The sequence below is a fragment of the Parasteatoda tepidariorum genome, chromosome 6 (assembly GCF_982258835.1).
Source record: "Parasteatoda tepidariorum strain Cologne lab strain chromosome 6, Ptep-v5.0, whole genome shotgun sequence".
Classification (NCBI taxonomy): domain Eukaryota; kingdom Metazoa; phylum Arthropoda; class Arachnida; order Araneae; family Theridiidae; genus Parasteatoda; species Parasteatoda tepidariorum.
This window is the reverse complement of record NC_141760.1, coordinates 62,719,046-62,735,232: the sequence shown is the minus strand read 5'-3', so window position 1 is coordinate 62,735,232 and position 16,187 is coordinate 62,719,046. Positions and strand designations below refer to the sequence as shown.

Genomic DNA, 16,187 nt, shown 5'->3' with positions numbered 1-16,187 from the left:
AAGGGACACCAATTTATCACCAACTACTATTTATAAATCATGACGCTTCAACATGCAATCATGATTGTTTGTGTTTGTGTTTGATTTAAGAAATCAAATAGTTTAAGAAAAAAAAACTGATGGCTACTAATTTCTTTCTTTGAGATTTCTGATGAAACTACTAAATTAGGGTATTGTAGATTTCTACTTCTTTCCCAAGTTTATAAGGAAATTGAATCATTCGATAGTTCAGAAAAAAGCATTGAAAAAGAGACACAGTGAAAAAAGCACAGTATAAAAAGCTATGTCTTAGAACTTCCGAGTAAATTATTTTTTTAAAAAACTTCTGTTGTATACCGTTGAATTTAAGTGAAAAAAAAATCTTCTCGCAATAATAAATTGCTTCAAATTGAAAGTTTAATTTAAATACATGATAGAAAATCTACATAGAACAAACGATAGTGCTAAAACTACAGCAATCCATGGTAATGACATTTAAAAAACTGTAATGTAAATTTTACCAAATAAAAAGTTTTTATTTAGTAAAGCATCTGTGCTACACAATTTTTCCAAATATATCAAATTTTACCGTACTTTATTGTTAATTATAAAATTATATCTTATTGTTAATTTTAAAGATAATTACCAAAGTGATCTTCGGTAAAAACTTAGCAAGCTTTTTATTCCCATAGATCCAGAAATACGGTATATTTACCATATTTGGGTAGTTTTCCTATCGTTTTCTTATTGTAGGTTAACCAGATAAAATTGTTACGTTTATTTAAAAGCCTTATTCATATTTATTTAAAAAAAATAATTTATGTTATTATAAATAGTACACTTTATTCGTACGTAATCATTGTTTAAATTTAAAAATGGAAATATATATATATATATATATATATATATATATATATATATATATATATATATATATATATATATATATATATATATATATATATATATATATATATATATATATATATATATATATATATATATATATATATATATATATATATATATATATATATATATATATAAATATATATATATAAATATATATATATATATATATATATATATATATATATATATATATATATATATATATATATATATATATATATATATATATATATATATATATATATATATATATATATATATATATATATATATATATATATAGATATATATATATATATATATATAGATAGATAGATAGATAGATAGATAGATAGATAGATAAGTGTGTGTGTATATGTAAATATAAATAAATGTATATATATATATAAATATATAAATAGGATATCATTGCTTAGAGATTTCCCTCAAAGATAAACAACTTTTTAATAAAGTGATTTTGGTGTTAAAAGCACGGCAGAATTTGAAAACAAGTTCTAAAGAAATATATATTGCCATAATACTCTACTATAATACTCTAACACAATAACAGAAATGAAATAAATGGACTTACTATAAGAATGAAAGTCCCAAAAAATTCAGCGAGAAATTCCCGAATTGATTGATTCTGAATTTTAAGCTTTTTCAGGAATTGATACCCGGGTGGAGATCCCATACTCTAGCTAGAACAAGAACGTTGCTGTGTCTGTTGATACCGAAAAAGCAATAAACCAATCTTAGAAGATGCGACTGTTAGACGATTTATTGGATATGATTTCAATCAACGCAGAAGGTCAATTGGGCGACACATTCGTGGAGGAAAATTTTATCTTCTTTGTGAATTCTTTTTGTCTATTATATCACAGAAGTGTACTCTTGATTTTGATTTGGTAGAAGAGCATTAACCCGAGACTTGATTTCGGCACTTTGAAGACTATAATAGAAAAATTGGTGTCGTTCATTTCTCTTTCGTTTTGTCAATTGTGTTTAATATTAACTGATTCTTGTGTAATTTTGTTTGGTATTTTTCTCTCGCTTATAGTTTGAGGATGTTTGAAAAATACAGAGACTTAATAAAAAAAATTTTTACTTTAAAGAAATTATTTCACTTTGCTGTTTTCAATTACTTTTTTAAATAAAAATATTCACATTACGAATAGAAATTTCCTTTTCTTGATATACTGGGCAAAAAAATGAATTAACCTGTATACCTTTTAATTTACTGTTCGGATTTTTGAGCACTAGGGCTAAACCTTATTGATTTGCGGGGTTGACTTCAAGTAGGCTAATTAATTATTCCAGACGATATTTTAAGTTACATAATCGAATCGAATTCAAAACATAGTCTCTCTAAAAAAACATTCCATTTTTTTGAAGTTTTAGTTTTTTGATCCCCAAAATAAAGAGGACCACAGTTTCAATGGTTCGTACAAGAGAACAGTCCAAAGTTTAGATCTCTTAATGTTGATTTAGTTTTTGCGTATTTCGAGATAGATCTGGAACGTTTTGAGAGAATCTAAAAATTTTTGCGCACAATTATGAAATTAGTTTATTCAAAGATAATTCCAGGCAAAAAAGCAACTTTTAGTAAATATTTATTATTTTTCATTATTTTATTTAATAAAAACTGAAAATATTTCGAATTGCAAGGTATATAATTTTTACAACTTTTTAAAGAATGTAATTTTAGATGACAAAATACAAAATTTGTGCAAACTCACTTAAATACTTTCTTAAAAATTGAGTATTAAAAAGTCGTATTTTTAAAATGCAATTTCTCAGGAATTATTCGATTAATTTCCCTGATTTTTTTTTTTTGCCATGCAAAACTTCATTCTTCAAAGTAATATAAAAATTGTATAATTTACAATTCAAAATATTTTCGTCTCGCATTAAATAAAATAATTAAAAAAAATAAATATTTACTAAAAAGTGTTTTTTGCATGGACTTATCCTGTGATAAACGAAGAAAGTAATAATTAAAATAGCACTGGTTAGTAAAAAGTACATGTTCTAATAGAGATAACCATGTCATCTAATTTTTGCTAGAAAATTGGATGTTTTGAACTTCTAGATGTTAAGTAACCAGTACCCTTAAGATATATTTTTCGAGTCCTTTAGTATGAAACTTACACTGTATTGGTCGAATCAAAAGACGGAAATGCTGTCATAATTTGACAGTTCGCTATTGAGGAAGGAGAGATTTGAAAAATAAAAACTGGTTTGATTGTATGTCGAAACTTGAAATGTTTTTACAGTCGCCTTTCATCATTTCTTAGCTTACTTCTGTAATTAAAAATATTTTGATGCTTTTAAACCAGCCTTTCTTCTTAATGTTTCTTCAAGTTTGGATAACGTTTTCTTTTCATCTTTGCTTAAATATTTATTTTCAAACCCTATTATACAAATTATTCCAATTTCAATGTAACAAAAATTCTAGAGATATTCTAGAAGACATTCTAAAGATAAAAGTTGTGATTATAGAGAATTCGGCATATTCTCATTTTTTTTCTTAAATCATGCGTTTAATTCAATGAATTATAGAGCTTTGATTTAAAAGAAAGTTAGAAATAAACTTCAGTACGGGCGCATAAAATATTCAAAGAGTACTCTTAACAGAACGTGCAGAGGAAAAATGTATGAAAATAATGTATGCAAAATTGCTTTTTCTTACGAAAGAAAATGGAAAAAGTTTCTAGGATACAAACATCTTGAAAGCTGAATTTTAGATGCAAAATTTATCAAATGCATGCAAAAGAAAAATTTTACTTTTTGTACATTCGAGTTTCCATTTGCATGAAAGACAATGTATCTGCATAACTTGCTTTATGGATTTCATAACATATTTTATATTCGTGTCTCAGCGAATAATTTTCAGAAATTGTGAATCAATTTGAATTGTTGAGTGTGTTCTTGTGTCCTTATTTAATAAATGTGGTTTAAATGCTGATAGGTCTTGACAAGTCCTATTGATGTACTGAGATACTTAGGAAATTCCAAAGGGGAATCGGAATCGGAAGTACTTTAAAAATTTGTATAGTCTTGAATGATAAAAAGTTTATTTCATAATTTTAATCACTGATCTTTTGTTTGTTTTTGTATATTGTAAATAATGCCGCTAAGTAATTTCAGAAAACTTTTTAATATGCTTTTAAATATTATTGTAAAAGAAACATTTAAAAAAACTAATTTATGGCGTTAGTAAAACTTTATGATAACATATAAAAATAATTATATTTAATTAAAGAGAAAAAAAATAACTTGAACACAGGGCTCGAAAAACCACCCGTCCGCCCGTCCTCGGCGGTCAAAAATTCTCCGCGGACAACGAATATCTCGAATCCGACGTCCGCGCTGACGGCCATTTTCCCGTTAATGTTGTTGATAAATTTTCAATTTTTGTTATCTTACAAGAGTGTAGCGCCTCACTTCTAAAATGACCCTCTAATCTAGAAATACAGCAACATACTGCGCATGGTGGAATTGATGTTTTCTCTGTCTCGCGTACTGCAGCGGTTGAAAGGGACTTTTCAACTATGAACATACAAAAAAAAAAAAAAAAAGGAAACATTACGTACTGGTCTTAAACAAGAAGCGTTAAACGCAACTATGACCATCTACCTAAATGGAAATCCCCTTTCAGATTTTTGTGCAAAAACCTCTGTAAATCATTAGCTTGATTGTGGAACTGGCAAACGTCATATTTGATTCATTGTAAAAACGCAGTACCCTCGGATAAATTGACATTCCAGATAACTTGACATTTGTCATTTAAATTATTTCATAAAAAAAATAAATTATTTTATAAAAGAAATACTAGGTTCCTATTAGTAACCTAGTATTCCTTTTATTACTGTATAATGCAATCCTAGTATTTGTAATCCTAGTAACTACCAATTCATTGAGCAATTTATATAAATGTTTGTAATAAATAAGAGAAAATTATATTTTTATTTATTTAGAAGCGACGGGTTAGTTTCAAAAGAGGACGGGTACATTGTTGGGCAAGCCGTCTTCGGGGACGGGTAAAATTTTTGAGTTTTTTCGAGCCCTGCTTGAACATTTTATAATAATTGTTGAATAAATTTTTGTTAACAAATTACATTTAAAAAATATTGCGTATTGTTATACTATATATTTAGTTTAGAGGAGCACGGGGAACTGCAAATAGAATAGTAAAAGTAACATTTGGATAATGCATAGTCTGTCTATGTAACGAATTAATCTCACCTGCCATCTGGAGCACTAAAGATAACTATGGCTGCAAGGTAAAGCTATTTCAAGTTGCTGTGGGAGGCAAATATTTTTTCGACCCATTTTGTCAGGGATCTGTGGAAGAAGCATCGAAATCTTTCACAGATCCCTGGCAAATCGAATCTTCCTAAGAAATATCGAAATCTTCTTTCCTGAAATGCACTCTTTCTGGTTTCCATTGCAATAGACAATTCCAGACTCTATGGCGGAAAAGTATTTTAGGTGGATTTGATGCTGTGTAATATATTCAAAAATTATTGAACAATATATTTGTTATAGATAACTCACAAAAGTTTAACTCGCAAACATTTGTAACTTGAACATTACAAGATATATTTTGCAAAATATTTTAATCAAAAAAGTTTGACATCCGGTGAGTATGAAGTTTTATTTAACCTTATAATCTTCACCTATTGCATGGTTACTTTTCTTAAATATTTTTATATTATATTTGGATTGGAATGGCTCAAGAAATAGAGACAACCCAGTCCAATGAGGCAACCCAGGTTTGAATCCCGAGAATGACTCTAGTTAATATTATGGTTTTGAAAGTATACTAGATGTAAATGGATAAAAACAGTATAGTTTTCTATTCCTACTTTTTAACAACAGTAGTTGTAAACGATTTCAAAATCGTGAAGGTAAAAAGTGTTCTTTACCGTAAACTTTACGGTAAATTGGATAGACAAACTGCGGCTGGCTATTTTACCATAATTTTAGAATGAAAATTCTAAGAATGATCGTTGAAAAGTGTTTAAAAAATGAAATTTAAAAGAAACTGCGTATTTAAATTAAAATTTAAATGTTTCCTGAAATAAAGATTAAAAAAAAACATTATTTTCTTCTGATACTGAAAGCGCTCCGATCAGTTTGAAAACAACAATACCGATAATTATCGTAAAAAATTTCTATTCAAATAATTTATTCAACAAAATGAGTACAATACATATACAAGTCAACAAACATACGATGAAACATCAATAAACTTTCAAGTACATTTTGAAAAACTGATTACAAATTTGCAAATATTTGGCAAAAATTACAACATTATCTATACTATGAAAAAATTCACTTTACCAAAGTATTTTTTAAATCGGTTGGCACATTGGCTTTTTTTAAAAATTCTTACATAAACAGTGAAACAACAAACACTGTCCCAAGCAAATTTACATTGAACAAATATATCAATATTTTATGTGTACATACATATTTATATACTTGATATATCAACATTCAGTTCTGAAGGCCATTCATGTAGAAGCTTTAATGTATAAGCGTTTACCATATACTTTTAAAATCGGAAGAAAAAAAGTACGCGTACAAATTGTTAAGTTAACCGAATTCATAATTAAAATGCATAAAAAATAAGATATTAATAAGCTATTATGTTGATTTTTTATTGTGTTATACACTGCCTTGATAAAAAAAAAGCAACACAGCATTTCATAGTTTTCACTTTTAGACATAAAGCTTTTATTTTTGACTGTTAGAAAATTCTACGGCAGATTTTCGTAAATGTTTCATGGTAGATATATAAGGAAATGCTTCGTTATTTTTGCCAGTCTGGTGATTTCTTTTCTTTCAGATTTCTTTTTTGGGTGTTCTCCTACATTTTTATTTCATTTTTAAAATCAATTGCTTTTATATAATTGAATCCAATTGATCTTAAATTCAAATGAATCCTGGTAATGATTGAAAACTCGTGTTGTTTCCCATGACACATGGGCAAGATAAGCACGCCAGTCATTGGCTGTTGCGAATTAAGTCATGAAAGTGCGCTTTTCGTTCCATAAAAGATCACAGCAAGGTGAAAGTACGTTTTAGCTCAGAATTTCACTGATAGATGGCAGCACCACTGATTCGTGAGGCCAGTTCCAAAATTTTGACACAGATCTGAATTTGATGAAAATTTATTACAGAGCCCTGTACCCATAATACAGGATGCAGTCAATGATGGACCACAGATATCGCATATACTCGGTGGGTCTTAGCGGAAACGCGGATTGAACCCCGGTCCTTCTGAACCGGAATCCGATTCTCAAAGCACTGGGATAACGTGGTCTTGTAAACTCATTAATTCATATACAATTCTTTTATTTTATGTTCTATTTTATCTTGTTAATCGCTTTCAACTCCAAGCCAAATAAAATTCGCGTCCTCACACAAATAAAGGTAGCAATTTTCTCCTTAAATGAAATGGTTTAATCAGAAACGAAGAAATTTCGTGAATTCGGAGTATCCACTTTTTACAATGTAGTTAAGGGAGGAAAATTCTGTTCAATACCATTACTTTTATTCTAACTGAATTAAAGGGAAATGATCTGTCTTTCTTTTTTACAAATTGCAAGTTCTATCAAAACATTTCATTTTTTTATGTTTACTAACCGGTTTAATAATCTTTGCGGTAGATTAAGGATTCTAAAGAATAAAACTCTTATTGGTTTTACGATCAACTATCTTAGATCTGTATTTCATCTCTTTTTGTCAGTCATTTCGTCCCGAGATCACACAATTTGTGACTAATCATAAACTAACAAATATTTATCAAAACTGCTTACTCACTCATACAAGGAAAGATTTCACAAAAGTTAGTAAAAATGTGTCAAAATAGTTCCTAAGCAACAATCTAATTATAAAATCCTATGTATTTGAAATGGAACAGCATATACTCTTTTTTGAGCAAAATTCATAATGAGAGAGAAGCTCATTATTTGTCGGTGATATTTTGGTTAATAATTTAGGCAGGGACAGTATATGCAAAAGTATGGACAAAATTACCACATTGTGATAAAATGTACCGGATTGAACCCCGGTCCTTCTGAACCGGAATCCGATTCTTAAAGCACTGGGCTAACGTGGTCTTGTAAACTCATTAATTCATATACAATTCTTTTATTTTATGTTCTATTTTATCTTGTTTTATGCCACTGTAGAAACATCGGAAAGTACGGTACTTTTAACCGAAGTGCTTTGGTAACGACTTTTTGATAAAATAAGCAATAACATAAGGTGTTATTACCAAGCTATTAGGTAGTAAATGTGATAAAAATATACAATTTAATTATGATAAGAAGCATAATTAGGAAATTTTTATTTACGAATAAAATCTGGTTACCTAAATCGCTGCCATACGAACGGAAAAATTACGAACTTAATGGTTTAAATATTGTATATTTTGATTTTATTAGCAATTTTTAAAATTTTTTTTAATCTGAAATGTTATTACCATACAAGTGTAGTAATTTTATCAGATTTTTTTCTCCGTGTAAAAAAATTTAAAGTGAATGGAATGTATGCCATGATGTGTCATTGTGGCGACCACTATATAAAGCTTCCCATCTCTCCCCAAACTGAACAAAATTACATACAAAATTATATAACAAAAATTCACTATGGTGGCTAGAGTCGGTGATATTCGAACTGATATTCAAAAACTGGTTACCCAAATCATTACCATACAAGTGGAAAAATTACCAACTGAATGGTATGAATATTATTTATTTTGAATTTATTAGCATTTTTTAAAAATAAAATGAAAAATAAATCAGAAATTTTATAACCATAGAATTGAAGTAATTTTATCAGTTTTTTTCTTCTCCATGTTAAAAAAAAATTAAAGTTAATGGAATGTATGTCATGATATGTCAATGGGACAACCTGTATCTCGCCCCGAACTGTGGTGGTTAGTATCGGTGATATTCGAACTGGTTTTCGAAAACTGGTTATCTAAATCAATACCATACAAGCGGAAAAACTACCAACTGAATGGTTAAAAATATTGTATATTTTGAATTTATTATCAATTTCTTGAATTTTTTTAATCAGAAATATTATTAGTTATTACCAAACAAGTGCAGTAATTTTATCAGATTTCTTCCTCCATGTGAAAAAAATATTAAAGTGAATGGAATGTATGCCATGATTTGTCATTGTGGCGACCACTATATTAATCTTCCCATCTCTTCCCGAACTGCAGTGTATAACTATGGTGGTTAGAGACGGAAGGCCTGGGCTCGGCAGCCAACAAACATTTCTTCCTCTACATCATTTTAGAGACTGTTAATTTTGCTCAAAAATGGATATAGGCTGTTTCATTTTGAATACATTAAAATTTGACTCGTACGTGTTTCGAAGTTATTTTGACACAATTTTGCCTTATTTTAAGAAAACCTTTCTTGAAAGTGTTTGCCTTCTTAACGTGCATTTTTATATTTGAATTTAAAACCTATTACAAAAAATTTATGTCGGGATGATATAGGGGCTAGCTCTCCGTATAGTCAATAAGGCTAATGAGTTTGGTCACTACTGATGACTGAGTGCTCGTTTACTCATAGTCCTTTTTTTATTTTTATGTTGTACTTCATAAAATAATAATTTTTCTTTATCATCCCTAATGTTTTTGACTGAATTCCCAATCTTATATAAGTAAAGATAGAAATATCAGGCATCTTCATGATAGAAATATCATGAAGATATAAATACCATATCATCTTCAAACACTCGAAGCACTTCTCAGAAAACAATGACATTTTCCTGAATCTTAATAATCCATTTCTTAAAATAAGTAAAAAATTTTATGTTGTATTTTTTTTTCATGGTTAAAAATAGCACGCTAACGGTTCATAAATTAATGTCAATTATTGCATTAACTCATTGGTAGATATTATTGTTTTTATTCTGAATTATATTTTATGTAACATCCTATAAATAAACCTAAATATCCATAATGTTGGAAATGATATAATAAGGATTACGTTTGCATTATGTGGGTATACTTTATGTTTATGTCTTTATAACTCATGTATGAAAACTCACATAGTGCAACATATTTTTTTTTACCAAGCAGTGTATTTTATTTGTATGTGAACTGTCGTAAAAAAGCACATATAGATTATTAAATACTAAGCGGTATGCTTTAATGGCTAAAAAAATAACAAATCTAGTTTTCTTAGTTTTTCATAATTTTTTAGTTAATTAATGTTTTTCTTGTTAATTAGTGTTTTTCGTTTTAATTAGTGTTTTTAATGTTAATTAGTGTTTTTCTTGTTGATCAGTCTTTTTCTTGTTAATTAGTGTTTTGTTAATTAGTGCTAGTCTTGCTATTTATATGCAAAACAAAAGCAGAGAAATATGTTTAATAAGTGAAATTTTTTTATAAAAATATATTATCAAAATTGTCCTTATAATACAAACCAAATTCTAATTCTCAATAACACTTATAAAACACTTCGATTTCTAGAAATTGAAAAAAAAAAGGTATTATAAGCCTTTTATTATACTTTTGAAAAATTTAAATAAACTAATATCATATATTTGTTACATTATCCGTTCGAATTCGTTATAAAACTGCCTTAATGGGAAAAATTTACTAATATGTTCAATTTTTATTTAATTATTATTTTTTAAAGTGATATTTTATCGCTGAAACATATTAGCGTATTTAAACCAGAGCTAATATATTCGTATTGTTGCGTTTAGAAATTTCACTAATATTTTTATTGTTAGAAATCGCTTTTTAAAAATTCTATAACTAATACTGGATGTTTTTTTTTATGTATATTACAAAAAGTTCATTAAATCAGTATTGTTTGGTTACTTTTATTGTTTTGTTAATTTTATTGTTTTGTTACTCGTATTGTTTTGTTACCTTCAACAATGCATTTTGCATTTCTTGAATTAACAAATTTAGACGAGTGATTGGCAACGTAGAAAGCAGGAATTAAATTATATTCACCAAAATTCCTGATAATAATGTGACTGTTTTGTTTTCAGGTTGTATCAAAAGAAATAATGAATTTAAAAAGAAATAATGAATTTTTAAGTTTGGATGTATAAGAATAATAAGTTAAAAATTTTGGGAAAAGATGGAAAATAATATAATAACGATTAATGAAAAGAGAAGAAAACTTCTTAAAGTAAGATATTTTTAAAAATCTTTTACAAAAATCTTTCTACTTAAAAAATTTATTTAAAAGCCGGAAAACAAAATAATGAAAAGATATAATCTCGTCAACAGCTAACTCGATTGTATCAAAAAAAAGGAGTGCTTTCGAATATTGTGTTAATATAGGCAAAGCAAAAATTACCAGTATGAAAGAATTATTATTATATGATTATTATTATTATTATACACATTATTTTTTTATTAAAGATTACATTAAAAATTATTCTTCCTAATTTTCTTCTTTTAAAATGAAACAAAGCAAAATTCTTTGAACTAACATTTCTAGTTTTTATGTCCCTTGGTGTTCCAGAAGAAATGAAAACTGATTGAATGTAAGAATGCTTTAGGCATATTTGCAATTATATTTACAAAACAAATTAATATTATATTATTTCAAATTCATTTAAATATGATATAGAATGAATAATAGGTAGATATTAATGATTTTGGAAATCTTCTGCATTATTTCGTATGCAGTGTATAAATCGAAATTTACTTAAGAAATAAACATTTTATAGTTCATGCTACGATTCTGTTAAATTCTCAAAATATTTACTGTAAAAAACTTTATTTTAAAAGTTAAATTTAATATTTTACCTTTATAGACGATTTTTTATTATATTCGATGATTTTTTTAAATATTGGTCTTACGCTCGTTAGGTTATAAATAAAAGAAAACAAATTTATTCTTACAATTTACTTCCTGGGTAAATAATATGTTATGAATATAATAAAAATATATTAATACCAATTAAGTGAAATTGCCTAATTAAGTGAAATATTGTTTCATGCAGCAATGTTTCGTATTGCATGACCTGAAATTTTAAATAATATGCAAATTATGATTTTTTTCTCACAAACCGGAGAAAATAATATCCTCCTGTTTTCGAAACAGTTCGGAACATTCTTTTGAAAATTCTGTTTCGTTTGAAGATTTAAATATTCCAATTTCATCTTCTCTTGGTTGGAAAGTAAAGTTCATGTGAGTTTTGTTAATTACAGATGAGCCGCAGCATGGCTTTATACCTTGTGACTTTCACTGAAAGAAAATAAATAATTATAAAAACATGGTTTTCAGAGTAGAAACTCTAGATGGCGCAAAGTATCGCATTTACATTTTGGGAGCATGTTTTTAATAATGCAGGAATGTACTTTGATTCAGAATTGTTTCTGGAACGTAATGTTGGCAATGTAGCATATGTTGACAGCGATGAACTAGATCCTTAATTAAAAGCGATGAACTAGATCATTTCTTTGAAAACGACTATAAAATAAACAGTGATCCAGTTTCGACATAGTTACGATGGGTGATCTAGTTACGCCACTGATGTAGTTTCTGACGCATCAGCTAGGTTAACTGTTACTGTATATTAACTATTTATGTTTAGTTTCAGTTTGTATTTATGTTTTAGTTTCAGTTTGTGTTCTATGGTATAATTCTTTCTTTGCTTTACGTTGTTATGTTTAAAATAATAAAACGTTGTTAAGTTTAATAACGCTGTTTTTCTTTCAAAAATAGAGTTGTGTTGCAGTTCTAATTTTCGTGTTTTAACAGCATATACACTGTTAGAAATTTCTTGGAAAAAATGGTTAAATAACAATTCTACCATTCCGTTCAACGCAAGAAGGGTTTCCAGTATCCTGCACTCTCCAATGCCCATTACCTAGTGAAAAGTCTTTCGCCTATGTCCGGTAAAATTTGTCTTTCGCGCTTTTTAAACCGTGCTAGTTGTAAATGGTTTCAGAACCGTAAAGGTAAAACAAAATGTTACTTACCATAATATTTACGGTTAATAGGAAGGAAGGACAGCTTCCGGTTATTTTACCGCAATTTTAGAATGAAAAATCTATCAATGTATGTAAAGGCAAAGATCTATTTGTGAACACTATATTTGCAACTACATTTTACGGAGGGAGTTCTCTCTCGGATATTGCCTTTCCGATTAGATTCCTGAGTTTAGATTTCCACTCATCCTCTAAGTATATTGATGACTTATCTCTTACCTTGATAGCAATAACGAAAGTCCCATGTTTATACCCGATTTCTTATTGATTATCCAATTACCCAATATTGATTATCCAACTTGCATTGATCATCCAATACATGCTGAATAAATGTATGTCAAAAATTTAAAATAACATAATCAGGGTAGTTTTATTAGGCATATTTTATAAAAGCGCAGACATTGTATTTTTATGCTTATAGAAGTGACTAAAATTTAAAAACAGAATATAAATATTTTACATAACATTTTCTGCTATCTTTAAGATTCTTTTTTATTATTTTTTTAAATTTTCACTGTGTGAGAAGCTTTATGCTTAGTATATTGCAAACTAGTTCAATTATTGAACGATAAGCATTATTATTTTTTACTAATATAACAACTATCTTTTCAATGCCACCAATTTACTAATCACAATCTACTTTTAAATTGAACGTATTTAATAATAGATTTGTAGAAAAATTATTTCTGGTTTGATTTGAAAAAGTCGCGGGACAAAATTCTGTCTGGGAGGAAAAAACCTTCGTAACGAGATCACCGTTATGAAATGTTTTACGAATAAAATATTGTTTTAGCATGAATGCAATTTATTTTTTCCCTATTCTTTTTTTTACCCATTTGCAAAATGAGTCTCGGTTTGGATTTCATGGCGTCCTCACTTTTCAACTACAATAATCAAGAGTAAAAGTAAACAGTGCGCATGTGTTGCTATGGCAACCGCTGCTGTTTAATAATATTTTCAGAATTTTTTTTCCACTTTTAATTTTGTTACGCATTAAGTTGGTGAGTTTATTTTGGAGATATGGGACCAGAGAGATCCCAAAAATACTTTTTGAGTTGCGAATGAAAGATAATTTCATCATTTGAACGATATTTTCGTTTTTATTGCCTTATTTAAGAATCAGAAATTCTAACCTACGGTTTTAAATGGATAGTTTTCAATGCTAATTCAGGTGAGTATCACATATAAAGATTGTTCAAATTGATTTACACGGTACCAAAAGTTAGAGTTGAAGCAAGAAAAAAACGATGCCAAGGCCTAAAATTAACGAGGCTGAAAAAGCCAAAGCCAAAGAACGTTGACTGGAATACCTTAAGCGTTACACACAAACGGAAAAACAAAAGGATTCCTTTCGTAAACACAAGCACGCCCGTGGCACACAAAAGTACCAAAGTGGTTGAGAGAATTGAACCCTACCGACGAGCGAATGGTGACTCTCTGAACTCCTTTCATGCAAACACGAGACCTGGGTGTTAATCACCAGTTGCAAGTCCCAATGACTTGCACAAGACTGTAGATTGTCTTCCACGCAATATAAATGATTCGTTTACTATTCATGCAAAATTGAAAAAAAATACTAGCTTTCAAATCATATTTCATGTATGAGCTTGTTAATGCGAAACGGGTACAGCTTATGATCTCCATCAAACACTATTGTACCAATCCGAAATGCTAATTTTGATCTCGATTGGCTGTTCAATGTCTATTCAGTCATCAAAAGAATTTACACAGAATGTGTCTAAGCTGCATTTAAATATGACTACGAAATTGTGCACCGAGCAGTTCAGGAATAACAATTATATATGTCCAAGATAAAAACACAATAAATTTTCTTTCCTAAACAAAATTAGACAACAACCATTTCGCCAATGGGTAACCTGAGATCGCTGCAAGGCGATTACAATTTTCTTCATTTCGTAGTGAATCGTATTTTATCTAGTGTTTCAAAGTTATTTTTAATTTTTACTTTTACAAAACTCTGATAGAACAAAGTTTCCCGTGTATAAAACTCATTTAATAATACTATGAACTAAGTTCCAGATATATTGTAAATATTCCAATTAACAAATTATTTTTTGAAGTGAATAAGTCATAATTCATAAAAATATGTTCCTTAAGAAAATCCCTAAAATTCCCTACAGTCTGTATGGCGCCATATATACTCCATAACAAAAAATTCGACACTCCAAGAAGCAATCATCCGATTGCTTTGAAATTTCGTATGCATGAATGTTTTGAACAGATCAGGCTGGAATGATGCCGACTGGGGACGTATAGTCTTTAGCGACGAATCCCGCTTCCAACTGTGTCCTGACGATCATCGAAGACGTGTTTGGAGACGCACAGGACAGATGGGGGATCCTGCTTTCACTATTGCACGGCACACCAGCCCTCAGCAAGGCATTATGGTCTGGGGTGCCATTTCCTTTGACAGCTGGACCCCTTTGGTCGTCATTAGAGGTACACTTACTGCACAGGGGTACGTCGACGACATCCTAAGATCTGCTTTGCTACCGTTCCTTTTGCAACGCCCTGGGCTGGTTTTTCAGCAGGCAATACCAGACCACATACGGCACTTGTTGCTATGAACTGTCTGCAAGCTTGTCAAACTCTTCCTTGGCCTGCCAGATCACCAGATCTCTCTCTCCCATCGAGCATGTCTGGCATATGATGGGAAGGCGATTGCATCTGGCACGGAATGTTGATGACCTCGTTCGACAATTGCGTTGAATTTGGCAGGAAATACCGCAAGAGACCATCCGGGAGCTTTATCGGTCTATGCCACGCCGTGTGGCAGCTTGTATCCAGGCTAGAGGCGGGTCAACACCTTATTGAACTTGTTACTGTAACTCTGCAATAAATTATTCAATTGTTCTGAAATTTTAATCATTTACTATTCTGCACATTGTCTTCCTATCCACCAATTTTCGTTTCAATCGGATAACTCCTTCTTGGTGCGTCGATTTTTTTGTTATGGAGTGTATTAAAATGAATCGAGATAGTTAAATTTTCCCTTTTGGATGACTTTCGATTACGTTAAGGATAATCTTCCAACTCATTCACTTTCAGAATCTCTAAATGTAAGTCGGGACAGACCATTTTGCGTAGCTTTTTCATGATGTAACTGATAACAAAACTACGGCCCAATTATTGTAATAAATTATTTTTGTTTTTTTTGGCAAAAATGTGGCTCATAGCTCCCTTTGTGTTCTAAGTTTATGTAAGGTAACCCTTATGAAAATTCTCATCATATTTGCTATATTCTAAGAAAATGGAGCTATAGTGAAGTAAATATGTTTTATTATTTTTACCCACT

General features: G+C 29.3%; 2 protein-coding genes across 2 annotated transcripts in view; both read right to left on the bottom strand.

The window, feature by feature from the left end:
• Positions 1-1,690, bottom strand: part of LOC107457171 (aquaporin-7) — a 53,816-nt gene extending 52,126 nt beyond the window's left edge. Inside the window, exon 1 of the mRNA XM_071178552.2 lies at positions 1,463-1,690. Coding sequence (XP_071034653.2) covers positions 1,463-1,564 — 102 coding nt within the window. The 5' untranslated portion in view covers positions 1,565-1,690. The remainder of the gene's footprint in view (positions 1-1,462) is intronic.
• A 10,051-nt stretch (positions 1,691-11,741) lies between these two features.
• LOC107457170 (cell adhesion molecule Dscam1-like) overlaps positions 11,742-16,187 on the bottom strand; it is a 269,534-nt gene continuing 265,088 nt past the window's right edge. Inside the window, exon 27 of the mRNA XM_087165950.1 lies at positions 11,742-12,125. The gene's annotated coding sequence lies outside the window, so the exon portion shown is untranslated. The remainder of the gene's footprint in view (positions 12,126-16,187) is intronic.